This window comes from Mchenga conophoros, linkage group LG14 (assembly GCF_057382185.1).
Source record: "Mchenga conophoros isolate Kocher_MC1m ecotype Shallow Benthic linkage group LG14, M_conophoros_male_GT1.1, whole genome shotgun sequence".
NCBI lineage: Eukaryota > Metazoa > Chordata > Actinopteri > Cichliformes > Cichlidae > Mchenga > Mchenga conophoros.
The window spans coordinates 15,685,796-15,713,313 of record NC_140539.1 but is presented as its reverse complement, the minus strand read 5'-3'; the positions used below and the strand labels follow the sequence as shown (position 1 = coordinate 15,713,313).

At 41.0% G+C, this 27,518-nt stretch overlaps 2 protein-coding genes across 6 annotated transcripts; one reads left to right on the top strand and one right to left on the bottom strand.

Annotated features, from left to right (window-relative positions):
* Nucleotides 1–8,252: 8,252 nt before the first annotated feature.
* rps6kb1b (ribosomal protein S6 kinase B1b) lies at nucleotides 8,253–19,227 on the top strand. Of its 2 annotated transcripts, XM_085245481.1 has the most exons (15): nucleotides 8,253–8,537; nucleotides 9,897–9,934; nucleotides 10,032–10,152; nucleotides 10,280–10,348; nucleotides 13,705–13,852; nucleotides 14,763–14,820; nucleotides 15,057–15,157; nucleotides 15,262–15,352; nucleotides 15,477–15,567; nucleotides 15,694–15,801; nucleotides 15,883–15,945; nucleotides 16,077–16,154; nucleotides 16,278–16,385; nucleotides 16,667–16,779; nucleotides 17,831–19,227. In XM_085245481.1, the coding sequence occupies exons 1-15, from the start codon at nucleotides 8,469–8,471 to the stop codon at nucleotides 18,084–18,086; spliced, it is 1,512 nt and encodes a 503-aa protein (XP_085101607.1). In that variant the 5' UTR covers nucleotides 8,253–8,468; the 3' UTR covers nucleotides 18,087–19,227. The 2 variants fall into 2 exon arrangements, with proteins under 2 accessions (XP_085101607.1, XP_085101608.1); XM_085245482.1 differs by lacking the exons at nucleotides 8,253–8,537; nucleotides 9,897–9,934; nucleotides 10,032–10,152 and adding an exon at nucleotides 10,517–10,527.
* A 427-nt stretch (nucleotides 19,228–19,654) lies between these two features.
* On the bottom strand, nucleotides 19,655–26,277 carry slc33a1 (solute carrier family 33 member 1). Of its 4 annotated transcripts, XM_085245479.1 has the most exons (10): nucleotides 25,838–26,277; nucleotides 25,487–25,567; nucleotides 24,733–25,166; nucleotides 24,459–24,612; nucleotides 24,175–24,370; nucleotides 23,880–24,079; nucleotides 23,605–23,789; nucleotides 23,411–23,528; nucleotides 22,549–22,764; nucleotides 19,655–22,445 (listed from the first exon to the last, which is right to left on the bottom strand). In XM_085245479.1, the coding sequence occupies exons 3-10, from the start codon at nucleotides 25,122–25,124 to the stop codon at nucleotides 22,281–22,283; spliced, it is 1,626 nt and encodes a 541-aa protein (XP_085101605.1). In that variant the 5' UTR covers nucleotides 25,125–25,166; nucleotides 25,487–25,567; nucleotides 25,838–26,277; the 3' UTR covers nucleotides 19,655–22,280. The 4 variants fall into 4 exon arrangements, with proteins under 4 accessions (XP_085101605.1, XP_085101603.1, XP_085101606.1 ...); XM_085245477.1 differs by having other exon boundaries at nucleotides 24,733–25,567; XM_085245480.1 differs by lacking the exon at nucleotides 25,487–25,567.
* Between the last annotated feature and the right edge of the window lie 1,241 nt (nucleotides 26,278–27,518).

Here is a 27,518-nt window from a genome sequence, read left to right as displayed (position 1 = left end):
ATAGATGCACTGAAGCTAATCGACATATTTGCTGTCAGTCTGTGGCTGCGATTAAACACTTTACTGAAAACTTTATTAACTAGTAACTTCATCAGTCATGACAGAAGCTAATATTTCTGTGCTAACATCGTTTAAACAGTAACAGCCTTACTACAATATAAGCTAACGTTTACACCGTAACTTTAAGCTAGCACCATAAAGATGGTAAAACACGTAATAATATCTACAAATGCATCTTAAAGCTGTTATATTAGCACTCGGTGTATTACTAACATAACCACATTAACATTACTGACACACACTGACTTTTAATAGTCATTCTATAAATGCTGTCCGTTCAAATGGTCTTACCTGTACACACTGCATATCCACCGGATTGCAGCCAGAGTGGATTCTGGAGTCTTCCACGCTCCTGTTAGTGATCCTCCATCTGGATGGATGAGAACAACCTTCTGAACAATCTAGCAGGAGATGGCCCATATCTATGGGACTGATTTGTGCTAATAACGCCCATTGTATGGACTGATAACAGCCGAAGCGGGTGAATAAAGTCACCCAGTCGCTAGCTGTGCCATTACCCAGCATACATCACTCCCTCCATAAATGCAATAAACGATACAAAAGTATCGTTCTACCTGTTTTTCAGGTAGTCGTTTACATTATATAATTTATTGTGTTCAGTATACGTCACTACGCTTTGTTTAGACCCCCAAAATGGCGAATCGGGCCAAAATCCTTTCCACGCCCACCCCCGTGACATCACGCTCCAAAGCCCTATGACATCATATATCGTGCATGCAGATCAAAGGCGTCTGATCCATTCGAAAGGCATAAATAGGGGTGAGAATTGCAAACTTAGTCAGTTTATTCACAGCACTCGTGTTCGCAGCATTCAAACCTAAACCTGAGAAACATTTTGAAACAGTTGGATCATTTACACAGTTGTTTTATTAAGATTCCAACATGTCTCAGAGAAAACACAGCGAAAAAAGGGAGCCCAATGTGGATATTATAAATGAGGGCTGGAAAATAATGTTTAATCAAGCACAGGAGAAGATTTTAAACCTGATGACACAAAACAAAAGCAAATGTGCTGAATTAAGACAAATGTCCCACCTGCTTAAAGAAAAAGAAGCTATTAACCAGGAGCTCTATGGGAAACTCGAGCTTAAGAACCTGGAGACTGAGGAACTTAATAAATTAAAATACAAATGCAGTGAAATCCTAAGCAAGAACTCAGAGCTAGAGGGACAGAATAAGGACTTAAACTACAAATACAGTGAAATCCTAAAAAAGAACACAAAGCTCAGGGGACAGAATAAGAACTTAAACTACAAATACAGTGAAGTCCTAAAAAAGAACACAAAGCTTAGCGGACAGAATAAGAACTTAAACTACAAATACAGTGAAGTCCTAAAAAAGAACACTGAGGTTGAGGAACGTAATAACAACTTAAAATACAAAAATGATGAAATCCTGAGAAAGAACACAGTGCTCGAGGGACAGAATAAGAACTTAAACTACAAATACAGTGAAATCCTAAAAAAGAGCACTGAGGTTGAGGAACGTAATAACAACTTAAAATACAAAAATGATGAAATCCTGAGAAAGAACTCAGAGCTCGAGGGACAGAATAAGAACTTAAACTACAAATACAGTGAAATCCTAAAAAAGAGCACTGAGGTTGAGGAACGTAATAACAACTTAAAATACAAAAATGATGAAATCCTGAGAAAGAACTCAGAGCTCGAGGGACAGAATAAGAACTTAAACTACAAATACAGTGAAATCCTAAAAAAGAACACTGAGGTTGAGGAACGTAATAACAACTTAAAATACAAAAATGATGAAATCCTGAGAAAGAACTCAGAGCTCGAGGGACAGAATAAGAACTTAAACTACAAATACAGTGAAATCCTAAAAAAGAGCACTGAGGTTGAGGAACTTAATAACAACTTAAAATACAAAAATGATGAAATCCTGAGAAAGAACTCAGAGCTCGAGGGACAGAATAAGAACTTAAACTACAAATACAGTGAAATCCTAAAAAAGAGCACTGAGGTTGAGGAACTTAATAACAACTTAAAATACAAATGCAGTGAAATGCTAAGCAAGAACTCAGAGCTTGAGGAACTTAATAACATCTTAAAATCCAAAAATGATGAAATCCTGAGAAAGAACTCAGAGCTCGAGGGACAGAATAAGAACTTAAACTACAAATACAGTGAAGTCCTAAAAAAGAGCACTGAGGTTGAGGAACTTCATAACAACTTAAAATCCAAAAACAAGAAAATGCTCAAGGAACAGCACGTACTGGGTGGTTTCGGCCAAGGGCCTAGTGTCAACTTGGGGGAGAAATCGGAGCACTGTGCATGTTCCCCCAATTCATGCACCCAGCAACTGAATCATGAGGGGCCAAAAGATGCACCAGTGCCTGAGCCCACCAAGGACTCCACAAAGGAGTGTGACGTGTGCGAGGCTGAGCCCTCTGCACCTTGTAATGATGTGACAGTGGAAGCTCCACTGTCAGAGGAACAGTTGCTTGTTAAAGAGCTCATAAAGGCAGTAATCACACATGCCTCAAGAGAGGCAAATGTGTCGCCATCCGATGAGATTCAGCAGGGTCTCTTCATAGCTCTGTGGGCGCAACTTAAAGAAGAAACTCTAAATATAAAAAAAAAGAGGATCAAAAGTCTTGAAAAGGCAATTTTCAAAGACATTACAAAGGAACTGGGTATTACACCTAACCTTGTTACCATTGCGTTGGCTGTTGCTTCGCCGTACCAACAAGTGGTGATTTCGATATTCAAAGACCACCTGTTCCGAAAAAAGCGAAACCGACTTGCAAGGTTTTTCGCATGGTGTGGAAAAACATAGGACGATGAAGACCAGCTACCAGAAACTGACAATATCTCCCAGACACTTTTGAACGAATTTAAAGATATTATATTTCCAAGAAAACAAAATGAATATTTAGAGCAATCCACAGGATTGCTCTAAATATTTCTTTTAAATTATTTGGACAGTTTAAGTGTATTAGTTGACATCAAAGTGACTCTTTAAATTGGCTAACAACAAACGATTCAAACAAGCTAATTTATTTCACATCCAATGAGTCACTTTAAAAATCCCACGACCGGTCGAGGCAGATGGCCGTCCCTCACTGAGCCTGGTTCTGCCGGAGGTTTCTTGCTTTTAAAAGAAAGTTTTTCCTCCCCACTGTCGCCGAGTGCTTGCTCAGAGGGAATTGTCAGATTATTGGGGTTTTATTTATTTTTTATCAACTAATACACAACTCGGGGCTCGCAAAATCTCTAGCCCGACGTCCCGGAGCTAGCGATATCTCCGGTCGGGCGACCAAAATCTATCTCAGCCCCGCCCGTCGGGTTATCATATAGCCCGACGGGCAATTTTGCGAGCCCTGCGATCTTATTGGGCATTCCAAATGGATTTTTTTTAATTCATTAATAAAGTCCTAAAAAGAGTATATTGTGAATATTGCATGTTTTCATTGTCACACAAATGTGTACATTTTCAGCCTAGACTGAACATGTGTGTTTGTCTTCTATTCAAAATCAAACATTTTAGTAGCAACTACTTTATTAAAATATGGCAGATGTTTTACTCTGATTACACAAACTTTATGTAGGAGTAGGTCACAGATAAGAGGTATTTATTTGTAAATTTGACCTCTGACCTCACAGAGATACAGGATGACAGGATATGTGATATTAGAATCCACATATATTGGTATATAATCTCCTAAATGTTGCCAATGGCCGTAAGGAACATAGCTCTAAATAACATTATCATCTTTTTGACCCTCACTATAGTCTGTATGACAAGTCAGAACAAAAGGTCGGAGGTCAAATGTGGCGTTAAATCCTAATGCGGTACATTCTTATGTTGACAATACACATCACACTTGTAAGAAAGTTATAAGTCAAATTATAAGGCTTTTTATAAGGTGTTTCTCTATGAAAGCAGTTAAGATCATTATGCAAATACATAGCCTCAGTATATTGGGGTCTGGAATAAAACTAGAATTAATTAAACTTCTCTGCTGCTTAAAGCTGCAGCGCCCGATTTACTTGCGTTGCCGGCTACTTCCGTGCAACTGATATAATGTGGGGGGGAAAACCCAAACACATTTATGCCTTTGTTATTAGGCAAAGGTATGCATTTATGGAGCTTTAACGTTTCTTGTAACCGAATTATGACGCTATCAGAAGGTTGCTTTCAGTGTGTAGCGCAGTCACGAATGACTACACGCATCACGATGGAATAATTAATGCCTACAGGTTTAGTATGTCTACTCTCGTTGTTCATGTTTGTTATAAGACTGTCGAATAGTAGTTAAAACAATAAAGACCTATTGTGCCAGTATCACCATGACTCTTTCTTGTTTGTGCAGAATAACGACTGAGAACATGGCATTTTAGCGCTACCAAAAAGTGATTGTGGCCTATAACTTGTCACTGAAACAATATTTCTGCTTCAAACTTGTTGGATATATTCCAGAAGGGTTACATGTGATATATTGTATCCCAAAACCTCTCCAAGAACTGCTGAATAACTTGTACAGGAACAATAACACTGATAATATGCCATTTTCAAGCTGCCAAAAAGTGATTGTGGCCTATATCTTGTCACTGAAACAATATTTCTGCTTCAAACTTGCTGCATGTCATTCTGAAGGGTCCTATGTGACACATTATATCTCAAACAGTCCCTTAGAACTGCTGGATAACCTGTAAAGGAACATTAACTTTGATAATATGCCATTTTCAGCCTGCCAAAAAGTGATTGTGGCCTATATCTTGTTAATGAAATACTATTTCTGCTTCAAACTTGCTGCATGTCATTCTGAAGGGTCCTATGTGACACATTATATCCCAAACAGTCCCTTAGAACTGCTGAATATGTCACAGGCTGGGTCTCTGACCCAGCACTCTGAGTTTATGTTTGTATTTGTCTCGTTTTTTTGTGTGATTAGTTTTGTGTCTTTTCCTATCTGTCTTTAGTTTGGGCTGTTATTGTTTATTGTTCCTCTGGTTTTCTATGTTTTGGGTTCTTGTATTATTCACCACGCATTAGGTTTGTTAAGTTTGTATTGTCATGTCTAGTTTTAGTGTTTCCTGTTTTATTCTGACAGTGTCATGTGTTCTTTGTTCATTGTATTTAGCTTTCCTCTCCTGGTCCTGTCATTAGGTTTATGTCAGTCAGCTGTTCCCCCATGTGTCTCCACTTCCCCTGATCACCTCATGTATGTATTTAAGCCCTTTGTTTTCTGCATGCCATTGTTGGGTCGTCTGGTTACGTCACCTCAGTCATAGGTCTAGTTTTTGGCTGTTATTTCCACGTTAGTCATAGTTTTAGCCTGTTTATTTCCACCTCAGTCATAGTTACAGTTTTTGGTCTCAGTACCGTTTAGTATTTTGTTTCTTAGTGTCTTGTCAGTTTACTTTGGTTTCCTGGTTTACTTCTGCCGTCATCTAATAAAGGATCACTTTTTCTGTTCAAACTTCAACTCCTCGTCCTCATCTGCTTTTGGGTCCTGTTTCCATTACACACCGGCGCACCCCGCCGTGACAGAATAACCATTAAGGGAACGATAAAACTGATAATATGCAATTTCCAACCTGTCAAAAAGTGATTGCCGCCTATATCTTGTCACTGAAACAATATTTCTGCTTCAAAATTGTTGGATATCCTCCAGAAGGGTTACATGTGATATATTATATCCCAAACAGTCTCCAAGAACTGCTGAATAACTTTTCAAATAACATTAATACCGATAATATGTCATTTTCGACCTGCCAAAAAGTGATTGTGGACTATAACTTGTCACTGAGATACTATTTCTGCTTCAAACTTGGTGGATGTCATTCAGAAGGGTCATATGTCAAATATTACATCTCAAACAGTCCCTCAGAACTGCTAAATTACCATTAAGGGAACAATAAAACTGACAATATGCAATTTTCAACCTGCCAAAAAGTGATTGCCACCTATATCTTGTCACTGAAACAATGTTTCTGCTTCAAAATTTTTGGATATTATCCAGAAGGGTTACATGTGACATATTATATCCCAAACACTCTCCAAGAACTGCTGAATAACTTTTAAAGGAACATTAACATTGATAATATGCCATTTTCAGCCTGCCAAAAAGTGATTGCCGCCTATATCTTGTCACTGAAATACTATTTCTGCTTCAAACTTGCTGCATGTCATTCAGATGGGTCATATGTCAAATATTATATCTCAAAGAGTCCCTTAGAACTGCTGAATAACTTGTACAAGAACAATAACACTGATAATATGCGATTTTCAAGCTGCCAAAAAGTGATTGTGGACTATAACTTGTCACTGAAACAATATTTCTGCTTCAAACTGGTTGGATATATTCCAGAAGGGTTACATGTGATATATTATATCTCAGCCCCGCAAGACCAAAAAAACCCCCATTTGTTTGTGAAGCATGCTGGTCAGAGGGTCGCTGTCAATTTTTCAATGTTTTTGAAATGTTTCTTGTTTTGTATCGTTGTCTCCTATAATATTTATTGGTTGTTTATTTGTTTATTAATTCATTAATTTATGTTCGTGTTGCTGTGTGTGTTTCTGTGTTGTTCACAAGTTCAGCTTTGATTGCAATTTTTTTGTAGGATGATTCAATTATTTTGTGTTTCCTAACATGTTAGCATAGTTACTGTATGCAAAGAATTAATATATATGTTGTTCCATGGTTTACTGGTGTTGAGCTTCCGCTATACCCCCTGTTTCTGGTCTATTTGTTAGTTTATTTTAACTGGTGGTTTCTTCTTTAATTGGATGTAATTGTTATTTGTTTTTGGTTTTCATTTCAATTAATAAGTGCTGTATTGGAATGACATTTTTATTACCGTTTGTTTTGTCTTTCCTATTACTTGGTGTTCCTAATGTGTTTAAGCAGATCTCCTCCCACCTGTTTCCATTTGGCCATTATCCTTTTTTTGTATTATTTTTGAATTACAACATTTTTGAAATTTGACGTTTTATGCACAGGTTGAAAATGACATATTATCGGTATTAATGTTCTTTTAAAAGTTATTCAGCAGCTCTTGGAGAGTGTTTGGGATATAATATATCACATGTAACCCTTCTGGAGGATATCCAACAATTTTGAAGCAGAAATATTGTTTCAGTGACAAGATATAGGCGGCAATCACTTTTTGACAGGTTGGAAATTGCATATTATCAGTTTTATCGTTCCCTTAATGGTTATTCAGCAGTTCTAAGGGACTGTTTGGGATATAATGTGTCACATAGGACCCTTCAGAATGACATGCAGCAAGTTTGAAGCAGAAATAGTATTTCATTAACAAGATATAGGCCACAATCACTTTTTGGCAGGCTGAAAATGGCATATTATCAAAGTTAATGTTCCTTTACAGGTTATCCAGCAGTTCTAAGGGACTGTTTGAGATATAATGTGTCACATAGGACCCTTCAGAATGACATGCAGCAAGTTTGAAGCAGAAATATTGTTTCAGTGACAAGATATAGGCCACAATCACTTTTTGGCAGCTTGAAAATGGCATATTATCAGTGTTATTGTTCCTGTACAAGTTATTCAGCAGTTCTTGGAGAGGTTTTGGGATACAATATATCACATGTAACCCTTCTGGAATATATCCAACAAGTTTGAAGCAGAAATATTGTTTCAGTGACAAGTTATAGGCCACAATCACTTTTTGGTAGCGCTAAAATGCCATGTTCTCAGTCGTTATTCTGCACAAACAAGAAAGAGTCATGGTGATACTGGCACAATAGGTCTTTATTGTTTTAACTACTATTCGACAGTCTTATAACAAACATGAACAACGAGAGTAGACATACTAAACCTGTAGGCATTAATTATTCCATCGTGATGCGTGTAGTCATTCGTGACTGCGCTACACACTGAAAGCAACCTTCTGATAGCGTCATAATTCGGTTACAAGAAACGTTAAAGCTCCATAAATGCATACCTTTGCCTAATAACAAAGGCATAAATGTGTTTGGGTTTTCCCCCCCACGTTATATCAGTTGCACGGAAGTAGCTGGCAACGCAAGTAATCCGGGCGCTGCAGCTTTAAGCAGCTGCGCGCGCTCCCGCGGACGGCAATCAGTTTCTGGCAGACAATCACTTTTTGGCACAACACCTGTCGTGCGATCGAACATTGCAGCCGACCACACAGCAAATATGAACGGTGGCTGTTGTGTGTGCCTTCGCTCCCTTTTCGCTTGCGCTTTGTTTAGACCCCTAAAAACGCTCCAAAGCCCTGTGACAAAATGAAACGAGGTTACCGCCCACTTTGTGAGTGCCGCAGTGCGCATGCTCAGTGTAGTAGCCGGTTATGGCGGCGGTGTGTGTTTGTCCATGAGGTGGGGGACTCCTGCTATTCTTGCGGTGTGTGACAGAGCGATCTGAGCGAAGCGCTGCCATGGCTGGAGTGTTTGACATTGATTTGGACCAGCCGGAGGAAAATGTCTCCGACGATGAGAACGAGGAGGTATACTTTAGCGGGAGACGCTGACGATTTACCGCGAAAGCTGTCACAGCAGAAACTCTCCACGCACGGAAGCTAGCTGCTTAGCCTGGTAGCCTGCCTGACAGCCGCCCGCAGGCCTTCTCCTGCAGCCGGACAGCTCAGGCCCTTTTCACACAGGGACATAGCCGAAGCTAGTGCTAATTAGCATGACCGGGATCGCGACAGAGCTGTCACCGGCTTTAATGCTAACGTGATCCGGCGATGACATGCGCACGGTGTTGACGCTGTGTCAAAGCCCAGCGCTGTCATGTTGGGAGTTGAGCAAGACGTCCTTACTTGGCCAAAGGTGCTGCAGTGATAAATGTGGCTCCGAGCGCAACAGTTTATTTTGGCAGGACTGACAGCCAGAGTCGGAATGTGCACCGGAGTGTCCGCTTGTTTCTGTTCTCGCTGAGATATAAAAGGCAGCAATACTCCAGAAATACACTGCATTTTTAAAATGAGGGGCTTTGAAGAGCTGCTGTCAGAGTCTAGGCTTCTTATTACAAAAACAAGAAAAAAACTTCCAAGTGTAGCTGCTGAAAAGAAGAGAGTGCAATAAACAGCACACACTGTCTATATGTGTAAACTTTATCAAGAAAGCTTTGCTGAAAGGTCACATCAGTCTCTTTAAAGAGGAAGATTTTTTTTATTAAGGCTATTGTGCAAGAGGCTATAATTTAGGTACTGCTATAAATATTTACTGTTTTCGTGAGTGATTATTTAAGTGAGTTGTAGATCAGTTATTACTGATTGCAAGGCAAGAAAACCAGCAAGTGGAGAAGCTGTGAGAAGAAAATGTTTGGTATTTTTTGCTAAAGATTGATTGGAAGCATTAATCAATATTCAAAAGAGCTGCTGAGTAACTGAATTCACAAGAATTTATTGATGAAACAAGTAAGCTCTAAATGTAAACAGCTGTTGCCCTGCATGCTGCTAAGCTCAGTGTTAGAAATGCTTTATTGTAGTTGTTACTTAGAGGACTGGGTATGTCCTTATGAAGTTAAAAGCTGAGAGAAAGCCTTAAAAACCGATGGCTCTGTCACAAGCGCCTTCAGTCCACATATTAATGTATCCTTGGGCCAACTGAAAGTTTCCCTGGGTGCATCCATCAGAGTGTGAGTGTTAGAAAAAGCACTTGGGGATAGTGAATAGTCCCGTGTGTGATTGGATGAATAAGACGTGTAGAAAGAAGCACTTTGAAGAACTTTAGTAGGAAGGCGCTATTGATAAGTACCAGTTCATTTACCATTTACACCATGGCTGCTGTGGATTCTGTTCATGACAAAAACTAAGAAAAATCCTTCACAACTTTGTTTTGTTTTCCTCTTTTTCTCCCAGGGTCAAATCGCTGATCTCATGGAGCAGTGCATTGAGTTGTAAGTTTTTAAAACTTGACTTTTGTGAGATTTTTATAACCAAAGAGGTCAAAAAGAGGCACGGGCATAATAGAAAGTCGAACATGTCTCACTGCAGCAACATGGATGACTGCGAGAAGATCGAGATATCCGAGGACAACGTCAATCAGGGCACAGAGAACATCCGACCGGAGTGCTTCGAGCTGCTGCGCGTCCTGGGGAAGGGTGGCTACGGAAAGGTAATCATTGCCTTGACAAAGCGCTCTCTTTTATTTGGTGTCTGTGATGTGGCGTCTGTTATTGCTTTGACCCGCATTTCTTAAAGCGCATCTTTTTGACATGTTGATCCCTTTCCTCCCTGGGCAGGTTTTTCAAGTTCGAAAGGTTGTTGGCGCTGCAGCGGGCAAAATATTTGCCATGAAAGTTTTAAAAAAGGTACATTTCTTCCCCTTTTCTTTGCTATGTTACCCTTCACCAATTCCGGAACACACAATCCTGTTCATCAATTAGAGCGCCTCTCATTATGTTTTATATGAACACAGCTGCATGTTTGCCATTAAACATTACGATGCTTTGGTCTGCAAACATTGGCTGCCTCTGAAGCCTGTGGCCGGGTAAGATTTCACTGCTAGTTGGTAGACTGCCATCAGCTCTGCTCTGCTGCAGCCTTGGCACTTAAAACACTCTGCCTCAGCCCATTAGACACTGCTCGATTCTCACACTGCTTCTGCTTTATTGGCTTACGTGACCCTAGTGACACATTAAAGAACTGCCACGTTTCAGTTATTTGTTTAAACCCCTTGGCTTTAAGGCAGCGGCACAGCTCCGATACGGGGCTGTAGGGTGGCGATAGAGGCCAGGTTTCATCTTTATGAAGCATCTCAAGGTATGAAATCAGTCCTGACTTGCCCAAAATTCCCAGCTGCATACATTTATTTTCTTAAACTACAGTTTATCATCGCACGTTGGTCTGTCCTAACCTGCCAGTTGTTCCCTCCATGTGGAAAGAGATCACTGTATGAATGCAGAATTTGAGTTAAATACCAGAATTTTCCAGAGATCGCACTTACATAAAACTTCCATTCAGATTTCATGTCCAGTGAAGGAAAAGCTTAGATATTCTTCTTAATTTAAAACAATCCGATAAAGTTTGAGCAGTGATTCACAACTTGGGGCGTTTTCACACCTGTTGTTCATTGACTCGAATCAGTTTTAAACTTGGAGCTATTTCCTGTGGTTTGGTTTGTTTTCAGTATTTTCTCAAAGAAAAATCAAAGCAAACCAAATGCGTCGATACAAAACACGTGAGAATGTTCAATCCACTCATTTGCCAAATGTGTCCCTTTGAACCTATAGCTTCATTAGAAAACACATATGCGTATGTAGAGTACTGTGTAAAAGTCCTGAGTAACCCCTCATATCTTGCTTCCACTGGGATGACTTTTAAATGACCTTCTTGTTATTTTTAAAGTGGGCTTGAGGAATAGTTCTCGAGGCTGGTAAACCACGTTCTTTAACACTAAACTGAATCATTCAAGTAGTATCTTTAGGCACTTTGCTGCTAGTAGCCTGTCACAAAAGCACATCTCTTAAGGTGAATCTACAAAGATATATCAAGCTGACAGGCATAAAATAGGTTTGGTTGAAAACTTGGCATATCTTGGCATGGTGTTCAGTGTGTCCTTCAAAAAATTTGAGGAAACTTGGCAAATGGGGGAAAAAAGAAGATGCGACAGGCCTTAAAAAAATATCCAAAGCAGATGAATAGTATCTGAAAGTCATGTCCATGAGAAATAGGAAAATATCCAGCAATACTCTCAGTCATGGATTGGCCTCCCCAGATGCCGGACCTCAACATTACTGAAGCTGTGTGTGATCATCTTGACAGAGAACATCCAAAGAAGAGCTTTGAATGTCCTTCAAGAAGTTTGGACAACTATTCCTGAAGACTACTTAAAGAAACGACACGACAGCTTTCCTAACTGAGTTCAGCCTGTGTTAAAGGATAAAAGTAGTTGACTTCAAAGCTTGTTAGAATTGTACAAACTCTGCTTTTCGTGTTTCAATAACTTGCTGCATCTGTTTCCTGTTCTCTTAGTAAGATGTAAAGAAAAGAGAGTTGGCTTAAGACTTTAGTACAGCACCGTATAAAATCCAGAGTAGTCGCGTTTGCTTCAGCCTGTCAGTGTTTTGAACGTGATAGCTGAACTGCTGAACGCATCGTCATCATCCTGTGTGTTAATGTTTCAGCCTCGACTGCCATAAAACCGTCATATAATTTCTCCTTTACTCTCTAGTTGGAACTTTGATTCAGGGCTGCATGTGTGAGAGTGAGAGAGGGAAAAGGCTCAAAGTCCTGAGGTTGGACTGCGGACTTCTGAGATGCTTCATAAGCACGTGTTAGTAGACTAGTTGGAAGAAGTGAGAAGAGCTGGAAATTCACATTAAATTGCACAAATCAGCCAGTTCTCATTGGTCTTTCACGCAGTGCTGAAACAGCTTTTTGGCCTTCTGACAAAAGTGTTTAGTAAACAAAAAGAAGAGTGAAGGAAGAGTGCTTTTCTTCTCTCTGTGCACATAATGATTCCCGGTGTACTCCGGTAGGGCTGCGCGTATTTTAATGCATGTTTTTTGGTTTAGTTTATAAGCTACCAGGTGATTGATCTGACTTGCTAAACTTATTAAAGTAGACTTAGAATAATAATAATGAAATGTGATTCTGCTGCTTTCATATGGAAGACCAAAAGACTCAAAAGCTTGATCATAGTGAGACACCACTCAGCACGTGCTGATTAAAAACAAGAAAACACAAATATCTCTTTAAGAAAACCCCAAACCTTGGTATTATTTATCTGACAAACAGAAGAACAGAGACAGCACACTGGACTTGATACATGACATTCAACCACTAAAACGAATGTTTCTGTCCACGAATACAAGGAAATAACTGTAATTTGTCATCTCAATGAAACATAATAGAAATGTGCTTTACTGTTTATTCTTTATTTCTATATTTTCTGCTTCATTGTAAAATAGTAAACTTAAAAATTCATGCCTAACAACAATAATTATGTTCAAACATTAAAAATATAATTCCAGTTAAAGGGTTTGCACGTACTAGTGGATTAACCATTACATTACTACAACATTAGTAATGTAATTACAAATACTTTTAACTTTAGGCCAGCTCTGACATAAACATTACACTAATACATTTGTTAAGTACTGCACTATCCAGCTGGTTGTGTCATGTGATCCAACTCGGCAGCCAAATGCAAAATGTTTTTACTTTAAAGGGTTTCGCACTTCCTGGCGACAGCAGTGAATTGACTGAGTTCTGTCTGTGCAAGATATCAAATATGATGGGCACGCTTTGCTAATTTTACTTTCATATTGCAAAATCCGATGTTACAGCATTTTATTTTGAGGAACTTAAGTGTTTAATGGACACAGAAGCAGCTTTTCAAACTAAGAACATCCACGCTGTCGTTTATTTTCGGGGTACAAATTTAGCCACTTGTGTAAAATGTTATCTTTTACTTACACTGTGACTCACATACATATATAGTGTCTCTGTGTCGCCTGGATTGGTGGCGTGTTGTTGGTCAAGCTTTTGAGTTGTTCTGCCCACCGTACTGCTGATGACTAAGCTGAAGCCCTGAGTCTTACAGTGAAGTCTTGTTATTTTCTCTGTATTAGTCACGTGGGACAAACAGGCAGTGACCAAAAATATGCTGCATATAATGCTGCTGTGTCTGCTTCTTAAATAATGTCGATTTGTTCATTTGCAGGCTATGATTGTGCGCAACGCCAAGGACACAGCCCACACCAAGGCGGAGAGGAACATCCTGGAGGAAGTAAAGCATCCCTTCATTGTCGATCTCATCTACGCCTTTCAGACGGGAGGGAAGCTATACCTCATCCTGGAGTATCTGAGTGGTCAGTGGAAGCAGTACACTCACATATACAGAGCATTAACATGGCTCCTAGCAGGCACTCTTCTTGTATCTTACTATATACGTGAAATCTCTGTCTGCCTGTGAGCTCCTCCTAAAAACCAGCACGAGTTGAGCAACCAAAATTGGCACATAGATGCGTCTTACAGGGGATTTATGCTTCAATGGGAAATCTACGCAATTTACCTTACGTCGCAACCTCAAACCCCTCTGAAACCTCGCACCAGATAAAATATAAAATTACCAGAAATATAACTACAACAATCATATGACCCCCTCAACCCTATGAGCAAGTGTTTTGGTGACAGTGGGAAGGAAAAACTCCCTTTTAACAGGAAGAAACCAGGTTCAGTGTAAACATCAGATCTGAATATTGTAAATACACTGAAATCAGAGTTCTTTGCATTTTATTTTCCACCCTTTTTCTTTTTCCTTCTTCACTCTCTCATCTCTCCAGAGTGCTCTCACGCTGTCTTCAAACTGTATGTAACAGGATCTAATGCACACATCCGTTACACTGTAGCTGTCTGGTTAATCATGGATTTATCTCTAATGTGTCTGATATTAGATAATGTTATACTATTTCATTTCGCCGTGAGGCCAGAGAGGAGTGTCCCAAACAGTTAATGTGCAGGGGTTAGTGTGAGGGGTCACAGCAATTTCCCTCGCCCGTCTCGGTGCGATGGAGGCGTAAAGGTTTATGGAGGTTAATATACGAGTAGTGTGAGTCACATAATTGTGGTTTAGATTCCCGAGCAGAAACGTTTGCATCTATCGGACACGAGAACCTGACTGTCACCTCTTCTTTCTACTCGGCTGTTCCACACGGGTCAGACATTTAGGAGTGTGCATATATGGCTGTTAGTAGCATGAACATGTGTTCACCTGTGCAGGAGGAGAACTCTTTATGCAGCTGGAGAGAGAGGGCATCTTCATGGAAGACACAGCCTGGTGAGCATGACGACGCACTGAAACACAGATTGCAGGATGAAATGTTCGGATTGTTTAAAGATGATGTAATATCTCAGAGACCTCTGTTATAGATGTCGACAGTCTGAATGAGTTCATTAGTTCTGTTACACTGCAGATAAGCATAAGCAGCAAAATATATGCTTTGTCTTTTCTTGTCTGATGGCTCAGATGCAATGTGGACCTCAGACCGGCTTAAAGTTTTTCTCTTTCTTTAGTTTTTACCTGGCAGAGATCTCCATGGCTCTGGGTCACCTGCACCAGAAGGGCATCATCTACAGAGACCTAAAGCCCGAGAACATCATGCTTAACAGCCAAGGTGAGATGGGAAATGGCTAAAAAAATCAAAAATGACCTTAAGATTTATAATGGCAGCTCTTTTTCAATGTATATGTTAATGTGAGGCTAATGTTTTCCTCAAAGGTCACGTAAAGCTGACAGACTTCGGGCTGTGTAAAGAATCCATTCACGACGGCACGGTCACGCACACTTTCTGTGGCACCATTGAATATATGTGAGTACACTTCTTGTTTTTAATTAATCTCTTATCCAGCAATGAGAGTCGCTCTTCGTGGCCGCTTGATGATCTTTGCTAAGTAATATTGCTGCACCAGTAATAAGCACTCGCATTATCACAGGGCTCCAGAGATCCTCATGAGAAGCGGGCACAACAGAGCGGTGGACTGGTGGAGTCTGGGCGCTCTGATGTACGACATGCTCACAGGAGCGGTCAGTTAAACATTAACAGCCTGGAAAGAAAAAAAGCTTTCTCATTGGCTCTTATTAATGGACTGTTATAAATATGAATCCGCATTAGCGACGGTAGAGTAACCTCAGCTCCATGTTTTACTGCAGCCGCCTTTCACTGGTGAAAACCGAAAAAAGACAATTGACAAGATCCTGAAGTGTAAGCTCAGCCTCCCGCCGTACCTCACACATGAAGCTCGAGACCTCCTAAAAAAGGTATCAAGAGGTTGTTTTTTTCCCCTCCTGTTAGTTCGTCTTGTTATTGTCTTCTTATTTTTATTTCTTCCTTTTTTGCAGTTGCTAAAGAGAAACGCTTCATCGCGCCTGGGAGCGGGAGCAGGAGACGCTGCAGAGGTGCAGGTGAGAATATGCAGCTGGATGTCGGTGATGAGTCGCACCAGCTCTGCCATGAACTACTCAGTGCTTATCTATAGATGCAGAGCACACATATTCCATCTGTTCATTGCGCTTTGTGCGTGGTTGTGCCATAGGGTCATACCTTCTTCCGACACATCAACTGGGAGGAGTTGCTGGCTCGGAAAGTGGAGCCTCCCTTCAAGCCTTTTCTGGTGAGTACTCGAGCGGGAAACTGCAAGAAGTCCTACGTTTCGGGAATCGCAACCTCTCCTGTTTCAGACGTGCTCGTGTTGCTGTACTCCCTCACCTGCGTGTCCTCTCTTCTGTCTTCGCAGCAATCGGCTGACGACGTGAGTCAGTTTGACTCAAAGTTCACCAGTCAGACGCCCGTCGATAGCCCGGATGACTCGACCCTCAGTGAGAGCGCCAATCAAGCCTTCCTGGTAACTTCTGACTCAGGCTCTGTTAGAGTTTTCAGTACTCAGTCCATATGCAGCATCTCTTAAGGCTCAAAGGAGGACAGTAAGGTGTCATCTTAATGATTTCTCAGTTGTTTTAGGATTTAATGGTAAACTGTAAAGATTATTAATTATCACAGGGCAGAAATAAATCTGAGACTGACAGTCGCTGCACTTGGCTCGGTAGTAAACGAGGATTCCTCTCATTAGTTTTGTCCTGAACACGACTTCGTCTCCCCTGACCTGTTTCTTTCCCTGCGATTTAGGGTTTCACGTATATCGCTCCATCGGTCCTGGAAAACATCAAAGAAAAATTCTCGTATGAGCCAAAAATCCGCTCACCCCGACGCATCACGGACAGCCCAAGGACACCGCTCAGGTAATGTCAGCGTGAGAAACGAGCATGTTTGTGTTGCGACGGACGATCCTCAGGCTGATGCCTCTGGTACAAATGCTTTTCATACAGAAGTAACATTTGCCAGATATCATACCGCACTAAAAGTATGTTTTTTGGATAAAATGATCACTTATGGTCTTTAGATATAGTGCAGATTCTCAGTTGGCAATTAGCTTAAAAATAAGTTAAAATAAATATAGTTAACATTTTATTTTGTAAGTTGTGGTGCTTTTATTACAAAAATTAGTGGCATGATGTCCTGTGATAAGAGGCAGCAGATCATAAGTCCTGCATGTCCCAAGGTGAGTCGGCCTGAAGCTCAGGAGAGGCTGAAGGAGAACACAAGTCAGTCCTGACCTAAGTGACTGTGACATGAGCTGCATGAAACATCAGGTTGTTGCTCCCGAAGGAGTTTCTATAAGTTCCTAAATTCAAGAACTTACTGTGTTTTTCCAGCTTGGAGTCAGTTTTTACTCAGTGAGTTCAATAAAGACATGAAAGGTCCAGCTGACCACCTGTGTGTTAGTTTAGTCTGATGGTTTTAAGACTGCATCTGTTACTTAGATGAAGATCACACCACACTTTGACAGTAGTCGGTGCTGAAATCCTGCTGATTCTCCAGGGTACAAATACTTTTTCTCAGATCTCTCTGGTTTTTGAGGAAGCTCAGATCTTTCAGTGTGTGCCGCAAGATGCTGGATCTTGTACCAGTCTGCATATTTAAACCAGTGAAGGGCAGGATGTCTGAGCAAACTTAGTGATGTTCTCCATCTCATCTGCTCGACTCCACACTCCTGAGATTCTCCCTCAGACAGTAAAGAAACATCTGTCTCTATAGATCACTGTGTACAAGGTGTTGCGATCAATAATCTTTTTTTTTGTTCTCCATCACAATATTTCGTCAGTTCAGCTGATAAAATCACTTGAAGTTCTTGTCACTGTCTGAATTTTGCCCTTTTTCTGCTGTTAAAATGCAGAAAATAATCAATCTGCTGTTTTTCATCATTCACCTGTTTCTCCTCTGTGCTTTCAGCCCGGTCAAGTTTTCAGGGGGGCACTGTTGGCATCGGAGCCCCCTCGTTCCCAGCGGTGGACCCGGTGTCCTCCAGTCTCCTCAAGACCAGGCCATGGAACTGTCCACCCCAGAGCAGATGGACATCACAACCAGCGCCGAGGCCTCGGCCCCTCTCCCCATCCGTCAGCCTGCTGGGATCAACCTTGCTCAGATGAAGCAGCAAGCCTATCCTGTCATGGCCAAACGGCCCGAGCATCTACGTATGAACCTATGACCCCGCCGCCACTGTTTAGGAGAGTATATTTCTTGACTGTTTTTTTTTCTTCCTCCCACTATTTTTTTAAGAAACAAAGCAAAAAGAAATGGATGCTAGAGACAATGAAAATCCAAAATTGCACATCCACACACTACATATACTGTCAGAACCTGCAGTTTGTGCGTGCATTTGGGACTCCGGCGTGCTATGGTTAAGTGCTACCAACGATATCACGTCTCACCACTTCCGACACCTCAGGTCTGTTGACCTTCGTCTTCTACCCCGACCCCACCCCCGCTCAAATGGACTACAACAGGAGATGCTTGGAGGAGCTGCAGCCTGTAACGTGTCTCACGGTATGCAAGCAACTCAAACTGAAATGCAGTCGGCTAGAAGATATCCAAAGTGCTTTACGCTGTTTAAAAGTGGGGGGAGGCGAGCTTCTTCTATTGGAAGAATTTGGAAAGGACTTCTCAGATAAAACGCTTCCTGTCTCTGAGTGAAAAGGTATGAATTTATTTTTAAAAAAAAGAAGGATTAAGGAAATTTTCTTTGAGTAGCAGATAAGAGGCGGCTCTGGTGATGATGAATATAGCTTTGTCTTAATAAACACATCAACGATGAACCAGAGAGCCTCGATTCAAAGGAGTAAAACCCCTGTTGACTTTTACAATCTGAGCCTCAGTGTTATGGATGACGTGTGACATGGTTCATTTGGCGTGGGATCCCTCCCTCAGTTATCCACTCTTCAGGCACTACCACACTATGGGTTGCATCAGTGGGGTTAGCCGGCACGTCACCAGGTGCACGAGCCTCATTCAGCATTAGCGTGAACCACTGTCTCTTCCCCTACCGTCACACAAAACATCAAACTGATTTCGGTGCTGCTTTCTTTGACCCTCCCTCCTCAGTCTTACACCCAGCAGGAGATGCTGCGCCCCTGCTGTTTTCAGGACGTCGGACCTCACCTGACCCGTGGAATGATTCACATCGGAGACTGCGGCACCAGTTGATCTGGACTGTCTGCCGTTTTTATGCTCCAAAAGCCTGGAGCAGCATTTACAGCCTCCTTGCCTCTGCATTAACTTGTTAAGGAGCAACATTTTAGAAGTCTTGGAAAGCAAGAAAAATTATAAATAAACTGTAAAAGAAATACAAACTGCCGTGTCGTGTTTTAATTTCAAGAAAAGCACCGGGAGACCTCGTATGTTTGCATATCGTTTAATTACAAAGTTGTGCTGCGAGCACATTTGAATGTATCACCAGACATCTGATCAGTCCTGTTTCCTTTTCTTTTGTAACTGGAGATTTGAACTCATCACAAACACAAAAGGTGCAAAGTAAAAAAAACAAAAACTAAAGTAATTAAAAAAAAATTATAATTCTTTTAAAGATGGAGTAGTTTACCACTCAAAGACTAGCTTATCAGGAAATAATCTGAAACCTCTACTAAAAAACTTCACTGATTCCCAAACAAAATCAAAACAATCACAGCGCCCTGATAATGCTGAAAAAGCTGAATCTCAGCTGTTTAAAAAAAAAACAAAAAAAAAACGTGGCCACAAATGAACATGAAAGGCCCCACGGTCATTTGAAGTAGTTCATTTAATGTAAACTATGAGGGACTGAACAAAGACGTGGAAAAAAAACAACAACATAAAAACATACAGTTTACAAAACCATTTGAGTTCAAAGGTAGCCGTACCCTCACACGAACCCTGATTGTGCACTTCTGCTTTCCTATCTGACACAGTCGGACTTTCAAGTGCTGGTTTCAGAGAAATTCATTCATGAATGTGTGTACAGTATGAAAAACATCAGAAAAAACACGCTCGTCAAGTTGCACTCCAAAGGCTGCTGGTCTGAGATCTGAATTGTTTGGTGGCCATTAAATTCTTTTTCCTTACAGGCAACGGAAAGTAAAACCCTTATCTGCCTGCTACAAATATGTAATGATAAAAACTTGGGAATGAACCACCTGCCAAAGAGATACACTTCCACTCTTGGGCTTGTGAGATCACATTGAAACATTTTTTTAAGGAAAGCATATCTGTGTATGGCTCTTCAAATGAAGCATTATATAATAATTTCTCATAAACATAATTTTCAGTGGAATATCTACACAGGCATATAGAGGACATTTTTACCAACCATCAATGCTGTATTCCAGTGTTCACAAATGTGTCAAAAAAGCTGATTGATGATAAAAAAAAATAAACTTTTTCCAGTGATGCTGTCACAGCTGAAAAACACTTGGCTAGTTTAGTGTTACTTATAGTCTCAAAATGGTTTTAATGCAACTATGTGTACTACTCCCTTCAAAGAGCTGAGTGTAATGGAAAGAGGAGTGAGAGACCTCTGTGCACAGCTGAGTACGAGTACATCAGTGGGTCTAGCTTTCAAAAGAACAAAACAGATGTCTCACTGGTCCTTGATTGGCCGCTTAGTTAGAAAGTACTCATCAGAGCTACACTGTCTTGATCCATGCTCAATCATCCAGATAAGTAAATCCCAGAAAGTTGATTCCGTTAATCTGGAAGCTGTATTTTTGGGGTCATCCAAGGGACTTCTTCCATCTCGGCTACATTTGCATGATAACTGAAGCTAGCACCATTGACTAACAATGACCAACGCCATTTTTCTGGGCCATGAGAGCTAGGCTGTGCTTGTTTGAGAAGGGAGTAGTACACACTGTAGCACAAAAACTTATTCAAACAAACAAGGATGCTGTGAAGATGTCTAAAAATTATTTTTCTTTTCAAGTTAGATGGAAAAAAAAGTGCTTTTCCTGCAAAAACAAGGACCTTTCTAAGTGACCACAAATTTATTATAGCAAAAGCTGACCGTACTGTCCCAGCAGGTGCACTCAGCTAAGAGATCCTCGATATGCACTGCAAATGCAGACGGACGATATAGTTAAATGCCTACATCAGGTTTAATATGTGCTGCATCAATAATCTATAAATCGGGGGAATGCAGTCTATTATTATCTGGGGCCTAGCTGAATACTGAAGCATGCCAAGTATACTGTCCGGTGAAAAATCACACCAGCTGTCTTTGGAAGCTTAAAACACCTTTACCTGGCAGACTACTAAAAACCTAAATGGTCCAACAGTGAAGAGTGGCACTGACCAACAATGCAATTCCATTTTTAATTGGTCCTTATTTAAGAAACACATTTATAAAGCAGTTTAGATCTCACATATCTCACTTCATGTAACCACAGATGGTTCGCAGTATGCAATTTAGAGTCTTCGTAAGGAATATGCACTTAGCTGCCCAATCAGAAAAATAACTGGCGTATGAAAGCAGCCATATCATTAAGTGCAGCTTTCTAAATGACAGTAGATTTGTGAAAACGAGTATTCTTCATTGTAACTTCATCTGCAAATAACTAATATTCCCTGCCTTCATTTTTTAACTACAGTGCAGCTCAGACTAAGCGGTGGTTTGTTTTTTTTAAAGACTTAAAAGCTAAATAAGGCACAAATTACTTTACTGGAAAAAAAACCTACTCAGAAAGTAATTTTAAGAAAATATTGAGAGGGAGGTAATTTAGCTGGATTACTACACGGACTGAGTTAAACTGCATATACTTAGGTCAGATTTAGTGCTTCTGCGTATCCTGACTGTCTTTCCCTCGAGTATCCTTTTAACGTAGACCAAACAAAGGTGTGGCAGGTGAACGAGTCTGTCTAAAGTTCTTCCTTTACAAGATTTCTTCTGTGAAAGGTTTAGAAAGGATGATGTGCTTCTGCCATTTGGGGTAAAAAAAAAAAAAAAAAAAAGAAAAACTGCGCAGAGCAGCATAGCCTGGCCATCCGAGCACGTTTAAACGAACCCAAAACATGACCTAATCTTTGACTGAGCTCTTTTTGGTTAAGCGATTTCAAGCAGCAGGATATATATGAGAGCCAAATCAAGATAACTTTGTAACTATAGTCTGAGGGTTGTTTCAGTTTTGAGTACAATATCATTTACTATTAGTGAGATTAATGACAAAAGATAAAAATAGTGAATATCTTCACGTATGTATAATTCAGCGTGACAGAAGCAAAGCGTGGGGGTAAATGCTTTCTGAATGTAGCAGCTAGAGCAGGGCCGGAGACACGGGATGTATGAGGATGGAAGTAGTTCAGCAGTTTTTGGTGTAGTAAATGAAGGTCGAGTGAACCAAAGAGTGCCTGCGGTGTAGCTGATCGTGCGTTCTCCTCAGTTCACTCTGCACTTCCATGCAGCCGGGCTCTGCTCCTGCAGACGCCTCATTTTCTTCCCTAACCACACCCACCAGGCTAAACCCATCACAACACAGACCACAGACTCCACGTAGTAACCGTCCAGTGTCGTCACACAGACGCCGCCTTCCTTCACACACAGCTAGAGGTTTGAACATGGGAGAAAGAATTATTTGAACTTTTAGAGCATTATAGAAGAGAACACACACACCATCTTGCCCCATCCTCATCGTCTGATCACTTACCAGAGCCTCTTCAGAAGAGCCGCAGCTCTGCCCAGCAGCCCCCTGGCATTCCTTAGAGGTCAGCGGATCGACCAGCCACAGAGCCACAGTGGAAGGCCAGTTTCCTCCGAGGTTAGTGACCGTGTTCAGCAGGGTCATGTAGGTCCCGCCGATAAGGGGGTCACTCACTTTGGCATGGAAAGCCATGCAGGCCACATACATGCTATACAACGCCACCTGGAGAATAATAAACAAAAAACAGAAGGTTAACAAAGTTCTTTCAGTCTACTATAACCTGATTTTTCTTGCTTAATTATCTTATTAATTCAGTTTTGTTGGCAAATTTCTAAAGGACTGCAGTCCTGTATAGTGTTTGTTCAGGTAGGCCATCAAATCCTCAACTGGCAAATCAGCTAATGATTCACCTGGAACTTCTCATCCAGCACATCCTTGTCACAAGGGGGCAAGCTCTGCATGTCGGATGCCCTTCCTGACAGCCGCAGAGGGGAGTGTCTCTGTCGGTGGACTTGACCAGCGGCCTTTTGCTCCCCAAGTGAATGTTTAAGCCACTCTACTGTTAACCTGCATACATTTTCTGCATATCTTGATGCTGCTTTGCAACCCATCTCCACTCAGCTTCTGTTTTCATGCTCTGTATAACCTAATCAGTCCCTGTTGGCATTGATGGCTGCTCTGTTATGTGCTGGGCTCTTGCTCCTGCTCTGCCACAACAGAGCCACACTGCCTGATATCAATTACAGCAGATGGAAATAAGAGTCTTCTTTTGACTACAGCGGCTAGTAGTCTTTTCACAGAGGCAGTAAGCTGGAAGACACTGTAGCACTCTGGACTAGAAAATAAGAACAGCAAAGAAATTGCAAACCTGATGCAATGCATAGCTGAGCAGCACTACGGCATAGTAGTAAACTGGGAAGGCTCCTTCTTGTTTTACGCTGGGAGTCCACCACACTAGCAGAGCAAACTCCAATCCGATAAGCAGCCTGCAGCACAGAACAAGATCGTTTTAGCTTTCTGTTTACTGAATGTGTGCGTAGTGTGTGCAGAATGCGTTACCACCTAAATGGGAAGGCCTTGTAGAAGATGTCCAGAGGTCTGGGCCCTGCTGTGTATCTACTGATGACCACTGGCAGGAAGATCTGGAGAGGTACCATGGGCACTGCTAGCAATGCTAGCTGCTCTTTGGGAACTCCAGCCTCCATCAGCTTCAGACCTGTAACCGCATCTGCTGCAGAGAAACCCATCTGAAACACAAAGAGAGTGGAAAAAATTACATTTCCACCTGGCAAATATCCAAAAGTGACACCTTCATGTATCCAATAGTGACCAATTACCTTAGCAGTGAGAAGCAGGAGACAAAAGGTAAAGACTGTTGGCATCTTGATGATGGATAATAGCAACTTGTAGGTTTCCATGACACCCTGTGTTTCCTCCGGGGTGGTAGTCGTTCTTCTGCCACGTACATTTTCCCTTTTAAAGATGGCAACCAGAGTGGTGGAAATCAGGAATACCACACCCCAAAAGAACAAGAAATCTGCACCGGAGGAAACAAAAGACCAAAACTGCTGTTTATTCACCAACAGAAATATATTTGACTTTTTTTTTTTAGGGGTTATGGATAGAAAGTACCTGACAAGGTAACAATGCCGGTGTCTTTGGGCACTATTCTGAGGTATTTGTTGCAGAAGTCAGGAGACTCCAGAGCCAGAAAGAGCACATTTCCCAGGAAGTAGCCAGCTGTCTGGCCTACAGAGTTGCATGTAGATGCATAGCCCACATTTTCTCTGGATAACATAGTCAGTGCCCAGCCATCCACAGCTATATCCTTAAATAACAAGGAGGTAAAGAAAGGAAACGCCTTTTATTTATCGATCTAAATATCTGTCTGTATCATGGTGTTTAAAGAAGCTTACCTGTGTGGCTGCCAGGAAGGCAAGCATGAAGAAGACAGCAGTAAGCGTAACCACATCTGGTCCTCCCTTACTCTGCAGCAGTGACTCAACCTTTGCAGAAAGGTAGAGCATGAAGAGGCCCAAGAGGTACTGTGTGGGCACCAGCCATGACTTTCTGCAGAAACATGAGGAAGACATAATTAGGAGAAGGAAGCGCAGTCTAGAGATATGAAGTGTAATAACATGGATACAGATTAAAACATCAGGGTAATCAGCATCCAGATGTATTTCTTACCTCCTACCAAACCTACTGAAGTACAGAGCGTCCACCAGGGGTGCCCACAAAAGCTTGAGACTAAATGGCCAGAAGACAAAGCTGAAGAAGGCTTGGTCTTTGTAGCTGACATTCTTACTCTGCAAAATCAGAGGGATGCTTCCACCCAGTCCAAGAGGAATCCCCTGCAGCACATAGAGAAATAGAAGCAGCGACACATTCCCCAGCTCGCCGCGTATCCCAGACCTGCGAGGCGACCCTCGCAGCAGAAGAGAACCCTGCTCTCTTTCGTCTTCTATCCCCGGCTCAGAGAAGTCACTCTCCATGTCGTTTATGTTTTCAGGTGGGAGGGTGCCACCCACCTGCTTCCTCTGCCTCCCGTTCTTGTGTCTGATTAAATTTGAGGACTCCATAATGGATTAGTGGGCCTCAACCCTCCAGTCCTATCAGCAAATCTTCAAAAGGAGATGAGTGAAAACAACTGATACAACTAAACCGATTTTTAGTTGAAGCTGCTATAAATGCCTTCAATCATTTAGTTTGTACAGTGACAGCATTATGGGAAGCAGAATCATGCTGATCAAAGCAGATAGGTTTATATTATTTTAATATGCAATGGAGAAGCAGTGAAAAGGTGCAGTGAGCAACAAACAATGAAATGGGGAATTCCTTGGACTGAACAATTCTGATGAAGACGAGAAAGTGAGTTTGTGAATAACGTTCAAATTACGCTGCATGCACATGGCAACACATCAGAAAAAAGATGACCACATACCAGTGCGCCTGTGCAAATACTTTGCATTAATCATAAACTGTGGCAGTCACTCATTGTTGGGGTTGAAGGTAGAACTGACGACTGCATGGAATCACAAAAAATCAAAATCAAACTAAGTTAAACCCTGATCTATGATAAATAAGGGTACAGTAAAGAGAAATAAGTCCAATGGAGATGCTAAGGTTCAATATATTCAGAGTACAATAACACGCAGGGTCCCGCTCTCATCTGAAAACTATCAAGTGTTACAGAAAAGTAGAAATAAAACACATCAAATCAATATAAGACGTTTTCAAATACATACAAAGCACATGTAAATTGAAAAGGTGAAACACGTGAATTTAGACATACCTGGTGATGGCAGCATGCCAGATCATAAAACACAGGCGGTTGAATCACAGAATTAATCAACGGAAAAATCAGCTCATTCAGTTTTTTCATTCAGAGGTAAGAGACATCTTCATAAAGACGAGAAAACACAAGGAAATGAAAAGCGTTTCACTTATAACTCTCACATCGGTGGACATCAATACAGCCGAGCAAGGAAATGCGACAAGTACAGCTTACAAATGTGTCCGGCGCCTACAGCTGACGTGTCAAAATATGACTGCATGTAGTTCCGCTTCAGTGTACGTAACGTCTAAATATTGGTGAAAAAAAAAAATACACTCGAGCGGAACTACAGTTGGTATCATTCACATAAAGCATATTACATAAAATGTAAAATTAACTTTAAATAAAAATCAGACCTACAAAAAATAATGAACTATTAAGTTCTAGTTTAGTGCTGTAAATAAATGCAGTGAGTACAAATGTCAAATTAAATCGCATAATTCATATAATTATAATAATCATATCATTTCTGTCAATTTTCTGTCATTCAACCCCAGCTTTTAACACTTTTTACAGGGTTTTTTTTGTGTGTGTGTGTGTGTTTGTGGTTTGTTTTTTTGTATTTGTTTTGTTTTTAGTCACAGTTTACACACAACCCTGTTTTTTCTCTTTTGTGTGTGTGTGTGTGTGTGTGTGTGTGTGTGTGTGTGTGTGTGTGTGTGTGTGTGTGTAGTAGTAGTAGTAAACTACCGAGACTATAAACAATAAATACTTTTTGGATAAAGCATATCTCATTTTAAACCCATCTTATTTTAATTTAATATGTCGTCTCTACCTGAATCTCTTTTGGCTGTAAACTTGTAAGAGTGAAAATTTGGTTTAAAAGAATCACCAACAAACCAAAAACAAAATTTGAACATGGGCGAGTGCTTTGTGCAATAAACTTAATTGAATCACAGTTTTTCCACAGTGTTGTGATTCTAATCATACACAGTGGTTTGGATGACTTTTCCACATGCAGCATTAGGATAGTGTTGCTGCAGTTCAACCTCTTTCAGTGTGCAGTAATTAGTAGTTTGCCTAACAATGAATGTAATGATCCATAATGCATATTAATTAAGCTGCTGCATTATTGTATGCTGCATGGCAGCCCTGGATTATGTTAACCAATTACGAAATTTTATTCATGCATCATTATTGAAAGCCAACAATCACGCTTCTTCTCATTCATCTTTTAGACTGTAGGGTGAGTTGAGCTACTCCTGAACTTTGAGAATCCAGATGAAAGCACATGATAGCGATACTGTAAAATCAAAATGAAGAAGATACGGATCGAAAACTCTTCAACCACCCCACGGGTTTTAAACAGGGCTCATACTGATGTTTTCTCCTCGATCAAAGGGTCTTTTGGCGAGGGTCATGACAAACGCATTACCCCACATTTAATTTAGAGAAAATGAATGACAGCATGCTTGGCCTTGTGGTTGCCATGAGTGCACGTGAAGCCGCTTATCCTCACAGATGGCATGTGACAACACACACGGGCATATTTGAGAATATCAGCATGTGATGGAGACTGTGAAGCTGCAGTTGCACTCATGTGAGAATGTCTGTGTCGGTGTAAATCTACACTGAACTGCTCTGGGGCTCCACACTGCCAGCAGCTATGATATGTCTGAATTACTCTATTGTAACCCCA

Bases quoted from the DNA above. Each gene is read 5' to 3' on its own strand.
- rps6kb1b (XM_085245481.1), top strand. From the start codon at position 8,469: ATGGCTGGAGTGTTTGACATTGATTTGGACCAGCCGGAGGAAAATGTC. The intron at 15,946-16,076 runs GTGAGAATATGC...GTTGTGCCATAG, and splicing joins GAGACGCTGCAGAGGTGCAG to GGTCATACCTTCTTCCGACA. The intron at 16,386-16,666 runs GTAACTTCTGAC...CCTGCGATTTAG, and splicing joins GCGCCAATCAAGCCTTCCTG to GGTTTCACGTATATCGCTCC.
- slc33a1 (XM_085245478.1), bottom strand. From the start codon at position 25,124: ATGGAGTCCTCAAATTTAATCAGACACAAGAACGGGAGGCAGAGGAAG. The intron at 23,790-23,879 runs GTAATTGGTCAC...TTTGTGTTTCAG, and splicing joins TCCTGCTTCTCACTGCTAAG to ATGGGTTTCTCTGCAGCAGA. The intron at 22,765-23,410 runs GTTTGCAATTTC...ATTATTCTCCAG, and splicing joins TCAGCTATGCATTGCATCAG to GTGGCGTTGTATAGCATGTA.